The following is a 15,197-nucleotide window of genomic DNA, read 5'->3' on the forward strand; positions in this document are numbered from 1 at the left end:
GCTAGGGGGCAGCTACCTGTCCCATCCCCTGAAGTGTGTTTACTCTCTGCTCGCCCTCTCCACAAGGTGAGGGCACGGTGGCACAGTGGTTAGCACAGTGGTTAGCACTGCTGCCTCACAGCGCCAGAGACCCGGGTTCATTTCCCGCCTCAGGCGACTGACTGTGTGGAGTTTGCACGTTCTCCCCGTGTCTGCGTGGGTTTCCTCCGGGTGCTCCGGTTTCCTCCCACAGTCCAAAGATGTGCAGGTCAGGTGAATTGGCCATGATAAATTGCACCTAGTGTTAGTTAAGGGGTAGATGTAGGGGTATGGGTGGGTTACGCTTCGGCGGGGCGGTGTGGACTTGTTGGGCCGAAGGGCCTGTTTCCACACTGTAAGTAATCTAATCTAATCTAATCTAAACAGCGTTAGAACATAGAACATGACAGCGCAGTACAGGCCCTTTGGCCCTCGATGTTGTGCTGACTTGTGAAACCAATCTGATACCCATCTAACCTACACTATTCCATTATTATCCTTATGTTTGTCCCCTCACCCTCTCCTCCAACAGGTTTACCCACAGCCTCCACCCCTCAGGATGTGTTTATCTCTCAACTCCCCTCATTGTCATCACTGAATCCAGCAACAAAGCAGCGACTACTCGTTCTAAAATCCAACACACAGTATAAGGCATAAACATCAGGAAACTCAAACTTTTATTTCGAGAGAATTTAATTGCAAACTTTCATCTTGCAACAATTCCTGTACCCTCTTGACGAAGTCCCTAGCTAAGGACCCAATTGTCTCCAGACCAATAACAGTGGCTCAAGAGAAGATGTGCAGTTTAGGTGGATTGGTCACGCTAAATTGCCCCATAGTGTTCAGGGATGTGTAGGCTAGGTGCATTAGTCAGGGGTAATGTAGAGTAATAGGGTAGGGGAATGGGTTTGGGTGGGATACTCTTTGGAGGGTCAGTGTGGACTTGTTGGGCCAAATGAACTGTTTCCACACTGTAAGGATTCTATGATTCTAAATACCCATCACCATCTTCTCAGGACAACTAGGTGGCCAATAATGGGTCAGCCTTGATGGGGACTGCACGTGAATATATTGAAACATTAAATAAACACTTTAAACCTTTTTTCAATGTTATTTGCCCCATTTACTTCTTGTATTGTTGATGGTAAATCTGTTGGAAAAAGTTGTTTTACAACTGTAAGCCTTTTCTTTAGGTCCTTGCTGTTCATTCATTGTTCACAGACAGGATAAGTAGGAAATCACCAAGACTGTGGGGTGCACCAGCTCTGAGTCCCAACATTTTGGCTTCATCCCTCAGTCATCTCCCCTTCCTCACTGTGCTTAGGGCAAGTTGACCTGATGGCCATGAGTAAAGTTAAGTAAAGTTGGTAAAGTCTCAGAGGGCTGCTCTCTCATTAGAGAGGGAGGATTGGTGATGGTTTAACCTAGGGGTCGCCGTGCCTCAGGTGTGGGGGGAGGTTGGGAAGGTATAAGCTCCATTGGTAACCTCAGCTGGTATCAGGAATTGAACCTGCACTGCTCGCATCACAAACCAGCCTTCCAGCTAATCTGCTTGCCCACGACTCCCCTAACAACAGCACAACCAAGATAGGGAATCCAACCTGTACGGTCTGTTGTCACACTGTAGACCAGGATGATGGAGTTCAGCTCACTAGTTAATTACAGCAATTGCATAATGTGACTAGGTTCTGTATCTTTTCCTTGCAGTGTGGGGAAGGCTTCACAGCTGACAGGAGTGGTCGCTGTACAGGTGAGTTGGCCTTTTGACTTCTCTTGCAATACTGTCTCAGCCCTCAGAAGCCTGTGGTCCTGTTTGTGGAGACCATTTGTGGCACTTTGTTGCACAGTCCAAAACCTCGATAAGTTCACCGCTCAGGCCTGAAGGAAAGTTGGGATGCCGTGTGTACGTTCAGAGTTTTACACAGCTGTATGATTTGGAAGGGGGGCTGTTTAAGAGTTGGGTCCATAGAGCTGAACACTTGTACATAATCAGTGCAAGTACCACCCAATAATTGAGCTTTTTGAGAAAGTTAATTGCATGGTTTTCAGCAGAAACAGCTTTTAGCCAGATGAAACTTGACATGGAGTTTGGTCAAATTATTTCTTTCGAAGTTAAAAATCACACAACACCAGTTTATAGAATAACAGGTTTATTTGGCAGCACTAGCTTTCAGAGCACTGCTCCTTCATCAGGTGGTTGCAAACCATTGTTCTTTCAAATGTGCCAAACGATATTATTTCCTAACCTCAACTTGTCCTCCAGCATACCATGCCCAGTACGTGAACATCTTTAGAGTGTAGAGATAGGGACTCCAGTAAATGGGGAATAATTTGGACTGCACTTGTTTGCTGTTGTTATTACATGTTAATGGCCTCTCACTGGAGTTGGTTAACTGTTATTTTCAACAATGACACTGTGTTGGATGTTCTAAGTGCTCAATCACCGCTGGCCCCTTTAAGGTGGAAAACATGTCAAAACATAGAAACATCAAAAATAGGTGCTGGAGTAGGGCATTTGGCCCTTCAGACCACTCACGGCTGATCATCCAAGTCAATAGCCTATTCCCACTTGCCCCCATATCCTTTTATTCCTTTAGCCAAAAGTGCTATATCCAACTTGTTCATGAAATTGTACAATATTTTGGCCTTGACCATTTTATGTGGTAATGAATTCCACAGGCTCACCATTCTCTGGGTGAAGATATTTCTGCTCATCTCCATTCTAAATGGCCTACCCGATAATCCTTATATTGTGAACCCCCCCTGGTTCTGAACATTCCTTTTGTAATCAGGAATGTACTTTCTGCATTTACCCTGTCTCAACTGTTAAAATTCTATTGGTTTCTATGAGACCTTCCTTTATTCTTGCTCCCCCTCCCTCCCCAGTTACTAATATTGATCAGAGGCTATGCAGATACATGGGCAGTGAAACTTCAGACTGAGAAAGGAAAGTATCACAGTGTTTCCTGTGGAAGATGGAGGAACAGAAGTATTTCTCTGGGGTGATTGCCCTGTTGTCCTGGGAACTCCTTTTCTTTATGGTCACTCATTTATTGTCCATCCCTAGTTGCCCCTTAAGAAGGTGGGGGTGAGCTGCCTTCTTGAACCGCTGCAGTCTATGTTCTGTGGGCTGACGCACAATGACCTTTTGGGAGGGAATTCCAGGACTACCCTGGTGACTCTCCCACACAATTACCTCAGAAGTAACTCTTTGGAACAAGACCAACAAGCCCAGTGTCCACTTCCTGTACTGCAGCTGCAAACATCTGACCTGATTCAGGGCTGGTGAAGTCATGTAGGCATTTTTTTTTTTTACACAGGAGGAGAGAGCGGTGGGAAGCACTATCCGATGGGGCTATGTGGAGATCTTGCCTCTCTTAATGGCGGGACCTCATTTAAATATAAAATTACCAGAACGCCAGCAGAATTGATCCAGAACCTGGGGTTCAAGTGGGATTGGAAATTTCTTAATTCTTAATTCCTTGGCCGAGACTTGGCCCAAATCTGCATCCAGCAATGACACAAATCAAGACCATGGTCTGTACCACCCCACAATTTATCGCACTCCTTTGCAATAAAGATAGGGAGTGGGCTCCCCAAAATTATGACATGGAGGTGCCGGTGTTGGACTGGGGAGGACAAAGTCAGAAGTCACATGACACCAGGTTATAGTCCAACCGGTTTATTTGAAATCAACAGCTTTCAGAACACTGCTCCTTCATCATCTTTGAAAGCTTGTGATTTCAAATAAACCTGTCGTTCAATAACCTAGTGTCATGTGACTTCTGACTTACCCCAAAACTAATAATAGAAATTGATGTAAACACTAAAAATAATGTGATGTTAAAAGTCAGAAAATACCCCCCTCCACCCCACAGAACATTTGTCCTCCTTGTTTTCCAGTTACAATGGGAAATGCTTTTTCATGGCTCTTACTCTTAAATCACGTGCTTTTCAAGTGGTGTTTTCTGGCTGTATTCTGCAGTGTTTGACCATTGCTATTTTAGAACCTTCCTGTCTACTTGTTTAGATGCTGATGAGTGTGTGCAGTTCCCACCAGTGTGCCCCAGGGATAGGCCCATCTGTATCAACACTTACGGAGGCTTCAAGTGTCGACCAAACAGGCGATGCAATCATGGTTATGAACCCAATGAAGATGGAACAGCTTGTGTGGGTCAGTGATCTGCCACTGGCTAAATGGCCTTTTAACTCTTTAGCAATCGCACCTATTCAATATTAAGCATTTCAATGCAACTGAGCTGAACTCCAATCTTGCATCAATGTGTATTTTAAACAAATATTCGTGAAAAATAATGAACTGGTCAGCTGCCTTCATTCTCAGGACTGATAACTTTGCAGATGTTTGCCCCTCGATTGGAGACAGACATTAATGTAATTTTCTACACTGCGAGACTTTTTTTGATGATGAAGGGACTGGTGATTGTCTTCACAAACTATTGCTATTTCTTTTACCAACTTAAAACAGCCAAAATCTATCTGCTCTCCAGATAACTATGTTTCTAACTCACCCATCGTAGTTTAACCTGACTCTCTCCCATTTTTCTTTTCCGGAGAACGTAAACTTGTAGGAAAATCAGGAGGCCATTCAGCAGTTCAGAATAGATTTACAAGGATGATGCCAGGGTTGGAGGACTTGAGCTATAGGGAGAGGCTGAATAGGCTGGGGCTGTTTTCACTGGCGCATTAGAAGCTGAGGGGTCACCTTATAGAGTTTTATAAAATCATGATGGATATGGACAGGGTGAATGGATGAATAGCCCAGGTTTTTTCCCAAGGGTAGGGAAGTTGAACACTAGAGGGCATAGGTTTATGGTGAGAGGGGAAAGATTTAAAAGGGACCAAAGGGCAACCTTTTCATGCCGAGGGTTGTGCGTGTATGGAATGAGCTGTCAGAGGAAGTGGTGGAGGCAGGTGCAATTACAATATTTTTTCCTTAGAGTCATAGGGATGTACAGCGCGGACCCTTCGGTCCATGCCGACCAGATATCCCAACCCAACCTAGTCCCACCTACCAGCACCTGGCCCATATCCCTCCAAACCCTTCCTATTCACAGACATCTGGATGGGACATGAATAAGAAGGGTTTAGAGGGATATAGGCCAAATGCTGGCAAATGGAATTAGTTTAGTTTAGAATATCTGGTTGGCATGGACAAGTTGGACTGAAGGGTTTATATCCTTGCTCTACACCTCTATGACTCTATGACTTCAACCCTGTTCTGCCATTCAGTAAGATCATGGCCAATTTTCTAACTAAGCATAGCTTTCCTCGACTAAAACGTAAAGTCACCATTGTTCCACCTTCTCATTAGAGAGAGAGAGAGAGACAGAGAGACGGTTGGTGGTGGTTTAACCTGAGGGTCACTGTGCCTCAGGAGAGGGGAGAGGTTGGGAAGGAGAGTCCTTCATGGGAACCTCAGCCGGGTAATCCCACACTGTTGGTACCACTCTGTATTACGAGCTCACAAATTAGAATTAGGTTTACTCTCGCATGTGCTGAAGTTACACAAGAACAGTGAAAGGTGGACAATGTCACCAACACATGGCACCATCTTAGGTATAAATTATCTAGGTATAAATCAAAATAGAGAAAGTAAAGAAGAAAAGTTACAGATTTATGTAGTATAAGTTAGCAAAATAAGAAATAAAGTTAAAAAGATAGACATTACAATCTTTCTGTAGCAGCTCCCACATGGTCTGACCAGGCTCCTCTGATTCCCAACCAGTAGCCATCTTCGCTCTGGAGCCGCTGACCATCATGCCCACTCCAGACCCCTGGCACTCCAGCACCGCTGGGCATAAGTCCAATCTGCCAGTGCTGTCTCATGGCACCCACAAGTGGCCATTAGCTAACTGACATTGTCAAGATCGAGAGTGTGGTGCTGGAAAAGCACAGCAGGTCAGGCAGCATCCGAGGAGCAGGAGAACCAATGTTTCGGGCATAAGCTCCTTCATCAGTGATTCCTGATGAAGACCTTATGCCTGAAATGTTGATGCTTCTTCCTGACCTGCTGCGCTTTTCCAGCACCAGACTCTCAACTCTGATCGCCAGCAGCTGCAGTCCTCACTTTCTCCTGACATTGTCAAGGGCTACTATTGGAGGCTGAAGGGAATAGTTCATCTGCCCAGAGATGGTTTCCCAGCAACGGGCCAGAGATTTGACACTCCAGGCAGACTTAGAGGGTCACCATGGATGTAGATAAAGCATGAGCTCTTTGTTTTTCTATTCAATGCTTCTATTTACAAACCCAAGGAACAACATCTGTTTTATTCAGGAATGCTATCAATATCTGGGAAGAATGTAAGTCAAAATGTTCATTCCAGTCCTACTTAAAACCATCTTTGGTGAGATCAGTTAACTTGGCAGTGATATTTCAAGGCCTGACCAACATATGTTTTGTAAAAACAAAATCATGTTGATATCTCTGATACAGTGCTTTTAACCAATTTTACACCTATTAATGATACCTTCTAAGCATGCAGATCTTGATATGGAATGTGTTTTACTGAGGACTGTTGTCATTTTAATCATTGAACTGTAGAATAGTTAACATTTCTTACTGTTCAGTGGCTTTCCTGTTTATTTTTACATCTTTTTTTTAAAGAGAAAACACAAAACATTTAGAGTTGGCACTCTCATGTGGCGCAGAGGAATTTCTGGATTGCTTTTCCAATCTTTGCAGGATTTTTCTGTCTCTTTCTCTTTAATTCCCTTGAAAGTCAATTCTGAGAAGGTACAATACTGTTATTATTTGACAACAAAAAACAATAAATGCTGGATGCGCTTAGCAGCCCAGGCAGTGGAGAGAGAAAAACAGAGTTAACAGTCACATCGGATCAACCAACTTCTCATCAGACCTGCAAATGAAAGACTTGCATTTATATAGCACCTTTCATGACTGTCGGATGTTCCAAGGCCTGTTACAGCTAATGAAGTGCTCTTAGAGTGTAATTAAGCTTTTAATGGGGGTGACCATTTTGCAAACAAGACGTCCCACAGATACTAGTGTGGTTAAAGGATTATATCTTTTTCGGAGATATAGGTCTTGCTGGCTGGACAACCATTTATTGTCCATATCACTAATGGCTAAAAATTATTTGAGTAATTGTGTTTAAAAAAAAAATTGTCAGCCAGTTTTACTCGTCAAGGCTAGGTGCTGGGAGAGAAAGTTTTTTAATTGCTTGTCAATTATTGTCCAATCAGTTAATAATCCATCTGCTTTCTCCCCTGATTGGCTGAATGAGTGGAGAGTGTCATGATGATGGAATGAGTCAGTAGAACAAGAGGGTTGTGCAGGGGGTGATGTGGATCTTGGAACCCACCAGAAACCCATCTAAAAAGTGATTGCAACTGGTCAAAAACCTACTTTCCCTAATTTTAAAAAAGAAATGCATTCCAATGATCATAATGCAGAAGATGAGAAATATCAAACAGAATTATTATAATGAATGCAAACTTTCTTTGAATGATTGAGTTAGATTAACTAAGAATCTCATTCAACAGAACAGAACATAAATATCTTCAATTATTCAGAAGTCACACAACACCAGGTTATAGTCAAACAGGTTTATCTGAAATCACAAACTTTCAGAGTGTTGCTCCTTCATCAGGTGAAGTATCTTAAGTATTTAGGAATGTGGGAGCATTGTAATGAGAAATGCAAGAAATTTTGCACAGCAAATCCTGCAAACAGCAATATGATAATCACCACCTAAGTTGTTTTTTTGCCCCATGTTGACCAAAGGATTAAATATTGGCAGGATACCAGAGAGAATTCCCCTACTCTCCTTCAGCATACTATTATCAGATCTTGCCCATCTACTTGAGAGAACTGTCCACCCTGTGTTTAACCAAGGGATCTAATAGATGGCACCTCTGACAGTGCAGCACTCCCTCAGTCCTGCAGTGCAGTGTCAGCCTATGTTACAGCCTTGGGTCTTGAGAGCAGGACATGAAATTTCTGACCCCACGATAAATCTGATGACTCATTGAGTTCGATAGGGTCTCTATTATCTGACCATGCAGACTCTATAGTCCCTCTGCTGAGAGGTCCTGATAACTGTGGTATATCCAGCCTAAGGATATGGGCCATTGAGGACTGAAATGAGGTAAAAATTTCTTCAGCCAAAGAGTGGACAGCCTGTGGAATTCTCTACCACAGAAAGCAGTTGAGGCCAAATCATTGAATGTTTTCAAGAAGGAATTAGATGGAGTTCTTAAGGCTTAAGGGATCAATGGAATGAAAATGGGAGCTGTGAACTGAGTTGGATGGTTGGCCATGATCATGTCGAATGGCAGAGCAGGCTCGAAGGGCCGAATGGCCTACTCCTGCTCCTATTTTGATGTTTATTCGGACTCCTCATCCTTCCGACATTCTGCAGCGAATGGCTATGAAGTTCTAAGGTGCCCTGAGATCATTAAAGGTGCTATATAAATACAAGTCCTTCTCTGACTGACCTGAACAAGGGACCTGGCTTCAAACATTTGGTCGTCAGGGTGCTGCACTGATCTTCCACGTGGTAGCATAGCCTGGCATCCTTACCGAATTCATATGGACAACAATCGCCCAGCGGTAAAGCATCTGACTCCAAAGATTCAGCCAGAAGGAGGAGAAGGTGTAGCAATGCACTGACCATCCAAGAACAGAATGGCAACCTCTTGAGAATCACCTACATTCACAACTAGCAAGACTTGGGTTTGATTCCCCAGTGCTAAAAACCTGGATGTTAACTTTGTTTCACTCATGGGATGAGGGCAATGCTGCCTGGGTCAGCATTTATTGCCCAGCCCTAATTGCCATGAGGGCAGTTAAGAGCCAACCACGATGCTGCAGGTCTGGAGTCACATATAGGCCAGACCAGGTAAGGACAGCAGATTTCCCTCCCTAAAGGACATTAGTGAACCAGATGGGTTTTTAACAACACAGCTTTTAATTCCAGATTTTTAAAATTGAATTCAAATCCCCCCCATCTGACAAGGTGGGGGATTTGAACCCATGTCCCCAAAACATTTGCCTGAGGTTCTGGATTGCCAGTGACATGCCCCTTTCTCCTCTCTCCACATATATTGCCTGAGTGATTCTAGCATTTTCTGTTTTTAATTTAAACTTCCAGCAGCTCCCTCAGATTGAATGGTGTGGTTGCTTGGAGGTGAATTGTCAGGACTATCTAATCACTAATTCTCCTGTCCCTTCTTTCTTCCTTGTTCTGTCCTTCACTGCTGAGCAGCTCAAGTCGCGTATTTTGGGAGAGGAGGCTTTTCATCAGGTACAAGACTCTCTGTCTGTCTCTGCCAAACTGCTGTGGTCCTGCTAGGTTTAATCCACTGGCTCCTCGCCTGAGTCCTGACCCTCCACGTAGCCCGGTAACTCTACATTCAGAACCCTTGGTCTTCCACTGCCCAAAGTGTCGTCAAGATGAACAGAATTCGAAAGAGCTCGGCCAATGTTCAGTCTCTGGTTCACTGCTGTCCGTCCGCCTCACAAACTCCAGATGAACAAGCATCCTGAGAAAAGCATTAACATTCTGATTGGGTTATAAACTCCTTGCATAGCTCCATTATAGGGAAATCCCAACCCAGCACATCCCGGATTCATACACCCACAAGGTGCTGTATCTGAATTTAGTTATACGGCATCATAATGATAGACAGCAAACATCCAGAGAAAAACACACATATACACGCAAACACACAATCATTGACACACATATACACGCAAACATACAATCATTGACACACATATACACGCAAACATACAATCATTGACACACATATACACACAAACACACAATCATTGACACACATATACACACAAACACACAATCATTGACACACATATACACGCAAACACACAATCATTGACACACATACACACATATACACGCAAACACACAATCATTGACACACATACACACATATACACGCAAACACACAATCATTGACACACATACACACATATACACGCAAACACACAATCATTGACACACATACACACATATACACGCAAACACACAATCATTGACACACATACACACATATACACGCAAACACACAATCATTGACACACATACACACATATACACGCAAACACACAATCATTGACACACATACACACATATACACACAATCATTTACACACATACAATCACTTACACACATACAATCATTTACACACATACAATCACACACAAACACACAATCATTTCACACAAACACACAATCATTTACACACATGCACACATTTACACACAAACACACAATCATTTCACACAAACACACAATCATTTACACACATGCACACATTTACACACAAACACACATTCATTGACACACATACACACATATACACACAATCATTTACACACATACAATCACTTACACACATACAATCATTTACACACATACAATCACACACAAACACACAATCATTTCACACAAACACACAATCATTTACACACGTGCACAATATACACACATACACACAATCATTTACACACATGCACACATTTACACACATACACACAATCATTTACTCACAAACACATTCACACAACATATGAGGACATGCAAATGTCCACATGCATGTACATGCAGACACACAAATACATGCACAGACACACATACATTCACACACACACACACACTCACAGGCATATACACATTAACAGGCACAAGTATAATCATCTACAAATGCATGTACATAAAAATGCCATTATGCAGACAAAACAATATGTATGTATAAAACATTGTGAATGTGCATCCATGTTTTCACAGACACACACTTCCTCAGACACATACACCCTCATTCACAATCACACTATCAGATACATCCTCACAAACACCCTCACACACACACACACCCTCACATACAATCACACCCTTTCACACTGTCGCACACATCTCCCCATTTACACACAAAAACACACCATCCACGCAAATGTTCACACACCATAACACCTGATGTATCTTTGCAACTGTGCTTAACATAATCGAAATAAACTGCGCAAACTGTTTCCAGCTTGTTCCTGCAGAACCAAGCAGCTGAGATGTGAGCTGCAGTTTGGACCCGACACTGAGCTTGATCTGTAACCCTGTTGGGACCATCACCTTCAACTCTGTATAAAACTGAACAATGCAACTAGACTCTTCTGTTCTGTTACATCAATCCCACAGGTCCAGGCCTACTGCGGACCAATCCAAGGTAGAACAATCCCAAACTGTCTGGACAACATTTGTCATTTAAAGAAGCAAGTTTGCGATTTAAAAAAGGGAAGGAAATGCCATCACAAACCTGAAGAGAAAGAAAGACTAAACCCACTGCACGATGGATTGAAATGGGTTGAGATGATTGAGTGACAGGTTGAACAAGTCTGCTTCTAGCTGACTAGATTTTGCAGGAGCTGCTGCTTTGGTTCCTGGGCCTGTTGTGTTATTGAGCTAACGTACAGACCATTCCTGATAGCTGTCTGCAACAGCAGGCCAGATCAGGGAGCATGCTGGGTGGTCTTCTCCACAAGTTTAAGATCTCAGTGTCTTGTCATCATATGTTGCCAGTCCTGTTCCTATAGGGAAAGTGCAGGAGTGAAGTAGGGTGCTCCATTCTTCAAAAGAAAGGAAGGCATTACCATCTGAGGGCACCATGTCCTTTTTGAGATTGAATCTCACCGGCTGTTCTCTGGCCAGGGGAAAGGGCATGGGAGACAGTCACTCAACACAGCGTACAACTCAAGGAGTTGGTATTGAGAAGGATCCCACTGGTGAGGCAGGGGGCTCTCCTGTGGATTAACGCATACTGTTGAGGGAAGCTTAGAGGCAAATCAATTAAAAATCAAAGATTCAAATCTAGACATACTAGCTTTGTATATTATTCAATGACCCTCAACTAGCCTTTACACCACAACGATTATGTTTCATCACGACCATGATTATGTTATAGCCTCAACATGCCATGGTTGGTGTGTATGGCATGGCACAGAGGGGCATCAAGTGCAGTGTTTGTCAGCTGGACAGACTCACGTCAAGGTTTTCACCGTCCCTTATTCAACCTGGTTCTAACCATATGTACATGATCCTGGAGCACTGCGGTACAGCACAGCAGAGGGAATTCTGTGTGCTGTAGAGGTACTCTTCATGCTTCTGAATGATTTTAAAGACCACATGAAAAGCACAGAATTGAGTCAGAAGCAGCCTATTGGACCCAACCAGGCCTTACTGTGAATATTACAACCTCCTGTAGATATTTCTAATTGACCTGTTCATAGCTTATCATTGCACACATCTGGAGCAGACGAGATTTGAACCTGATCCTTTTGGCCAGAGGATGGGTACAAACACCACCACTACATGACAAGAGCCCTTGCTACACCCACCTTGGATACTGTAGCCTGTGTGTACCAGAGATGAATTTATTTTTGAATTACTTATTTTATGTATTATTTTCTCTGGCAAAATTGGGCACACTGTCAGCTGCAGAAAGGGGTTTCATTCGCCATGTGATGCTCTCCTATAGATATTTTTATAAACTTGAGCATTCACCTTTAATTGTAAGGAAATCGTAAGGAAATTTTCCTTTCCGTTTGTCAGTGAAAAGAAATGGCATGTGGTCACTGCTATATGATGTCACCGCATTGTGTTTATATATGACGTTTCTGTGTGGCAGCATGAATATGATGTCATCATGTCGGCGCTTCAATATGATGTCATCATACTGCAGGGGATCTCCTTATTTGGCTGACCCATCCCAATATGGTTCAGACACTGTAAATAGTTTCCACCGGTTTAACACAGATTTACTCCAAATGCATCGCCAACAGCTGGGAATAGTGATTCCAACTCATATTAGACACAATCCTTGACTAAATTGATAACTGGCGGAGGAGGCTTCAATCTGACTCAAGTCTCACCTTCTTCACCTTGGTGGTTTCTGAGCAGAGAAATATTTTAAGGTTGGGCGGCCTCTCCCTTCAGTTTTCTCCCTCCTGCTTGCTAAGGTCCTGGGTGTGGGGGCTGGACTGCCATTGGCAACTCCCTCCCAGTGGCTATTCTCCCAGCGAATGGGTCTGGCCAATGAGAGGTGATGGTCGACCAGGGGGTGGGGGAAGAGAAATCAAATTTTGGGCTTGGAATCCAGCCTGTCCCAATATTTCTGCATGGACTTTGACCGAGGTGACCAGGAGCAGGTGGGGGGGGCGGGGGGGAGCTGATGGATAGATTGTACTCAGATGAGTTCAGGGAAACTCCACTCATCCCAGTCTACTAAACCATCCCAGACCACGATCCTCAAACCCAACACCTTCCTGGTTTGTGTAGAACAGGGAGCAGGACAGTTGCACAAAGGGTTGGTTTATTGGAAATGCAAGAATTTTCATTTCATAGCAATCCTGCAATCACAGCTTCATTGGCTGGGAAGCACTCTGGGGCGTCCGGAGGGCACTATACGAATCCAGGTTCTTTCTTGCTTAGTCCCATTGTGGGGCACAGCTTTAAGCAGTAATGTCTTGCTGTGTGTCTCTCTCAGGATTCGACTGTGTGCTCTTGTACCATGCCAGGCTGGCGAGAGGGGGCACTCTGGTTCCAGCTTGCCAATGTGGTGCCATCATCTCTGGTGTATGTGTTACGATTCAGTGATTTATTGTATTTGACCTGCAGAATGTCATGCTCATGTCTAGTGAGAAGCTGCAGGTTTAGTCTGATGCCTTGTAGTGGTACTCTGTGTTGGTTGGTGATGGTCTACTCATAAATATTGGTTTCAGTACCTCGGGTCTCTGTTTCTTTTCAAATAAATTTGTTGGTTTTTGGGGAAATGGGGATGATTACTGTCTGCGTTATGGTGGCTGAGTACTCCAAAGGTCAACCACGTTTCGCATGGGCCTTAGGGCCGTTCAAACCAATGGGATTCCTTCACTGGAGAAACATTCGAAAATTGCTTGGGTTTTTAGATAATCATCAATGAATCTGCTCAGAGATGCTATGACACAACCATTGAGCAGGTGCGACCTGACCCTCAGCCAGAGATACAGACACTACCACTGCGCCATGGCCTCATATTTTGGGATCTTTTCATGTCAATCCAACACGTTAGGAACGTCCAACCCAGGAGGAGATCATGTGGTCAGTCGCTAACTGTGCTGAATCTTTTAAAGTATTCCTGCAAGCCCTTTATCCCAGAATTTCCACTTTATAAATGTACATAAAACCCTTCTTACAGAATGATTTATATACGCAGATCATTCCGTCCACAGCAAGATGCCACACTTTATACCAAGGGGACTGACCTGCATCTGAAGGTGTCCAATACCCCTTTTAAATGATTTCCACAGTGTTTTCATTGGTTCCTTTCACAGTAAAACTCCAAAGAATTCAACTCACCAAATTGTTCATGGTAAGATTTGAACCCACGCTGCTTGTGTCTTTGCATATCATGATTTGGAGATGCCGGTGTTGGACTGGGGTGTACAAAGTTAAAAATCACACAACACCAGGTTTTGCCCAACGGGTTTATTTGGAAGCACTAGCTTTCAGAGCACTGCTCCTTCATCAGCACAACCACCTGATGAAGGAACAGCGCTCCGAAAGCTAGTGCTTCCAAATAAACCAGTTGGACTATAAGCTGGTGTTGTGTGATTTTTAACTTTGTATATCATGGACACCCAGGTCTAACCTTTGGGAGTGTGTGCCAGGCACTGAGGAACTTCAACAACTAATGTGGTTTAACTGGGCTCCTGACTCATTCTCTCCAAACACTGATATCCCTCCAAATTCCCACACCAGTGACAATACATCACAGAACACTAGAATCCCTACAGTGTGGAAGCAGACCATTAAGTCCACACCAACCGTCAAAGGACATCCCACCCAGACCAGACCTAGCCCTGAAACCCTGCATTTTCCATGGTCAGTCCACCTAACCTTGACATCTTTGGACTGTGGGAGGAAACCAGAGCACCCGGAGGAAACCCACACAGACACAGGGAGAATGTGCAAACTCCACACAGACAGTCGCCCAAGGCTGGAATCGAACCGGGGTCCCTGGTGCAGTGAGGCAGCAGTGCTAACCACTGTGCTTCATCATCAAGCCTCCATGGTGACTATTCAACCACCTGAACCTTCACAGTTGAGTGCATTTCTGTTATCACGTGCAGTTTACAATGGGATCTGGT

The 15,197-nt window shown here is 43.8% G+C and overlaps 1 protein-coding gene across 3 annotated transcripts in view; it reads left to right on the plus strand.

Moving 5' to 3' along the window:
- crtac1b (cartilage acidic protein 1b) overlaps positions 1–13,221 on the plus strand; it is a 349,836-nt gene extending 336,615 nt beyond the window's left edge. For 2 of the 3 annotated variants that reach the window (XM_072557150.1, XM_072557149.1), the window contains exons 13-15: positions 1,726–1,768; positions 4,049–4,192; positions 9,267–13,221. In XM_072557150.1, the coding sequence (XP_072413251.1) occupies positions 1,726–1,768; positions 4,049–4,192; positions 9,267–9,379 (300 nt within the window). In that variant the 3' untranslated portion in view covers positions 9,380–13,221. The remainder of the gene's footprint in view (positions 1–1,725; positions 1,769–4,048; positions 4,193–9,266) is intronic. The other variant, XM_072557151.1, reaches the window with a different exon arrangement.
- The last annotated feature ends 1,976 nt before the right edge of the window (positions 13,222–15,197 follow it).

Source organism: Chiloscyllium punctatum, chromosome 38, assembly GCF_047496795.1.
Source record: "Chiloscyllium punctatum isolate Juve2018m chromosome 38, sChiPun1.3, whole genome shotgun sequence".
NCBI classification, from domain to species: domain Eukaryota; kingdom Metazoa; phylum Chordata; class Chondrichthyes; order Orectolobiformes; family Hemiscylliidae; genus Chiloscyllium; species Chiloscyllium punctatum.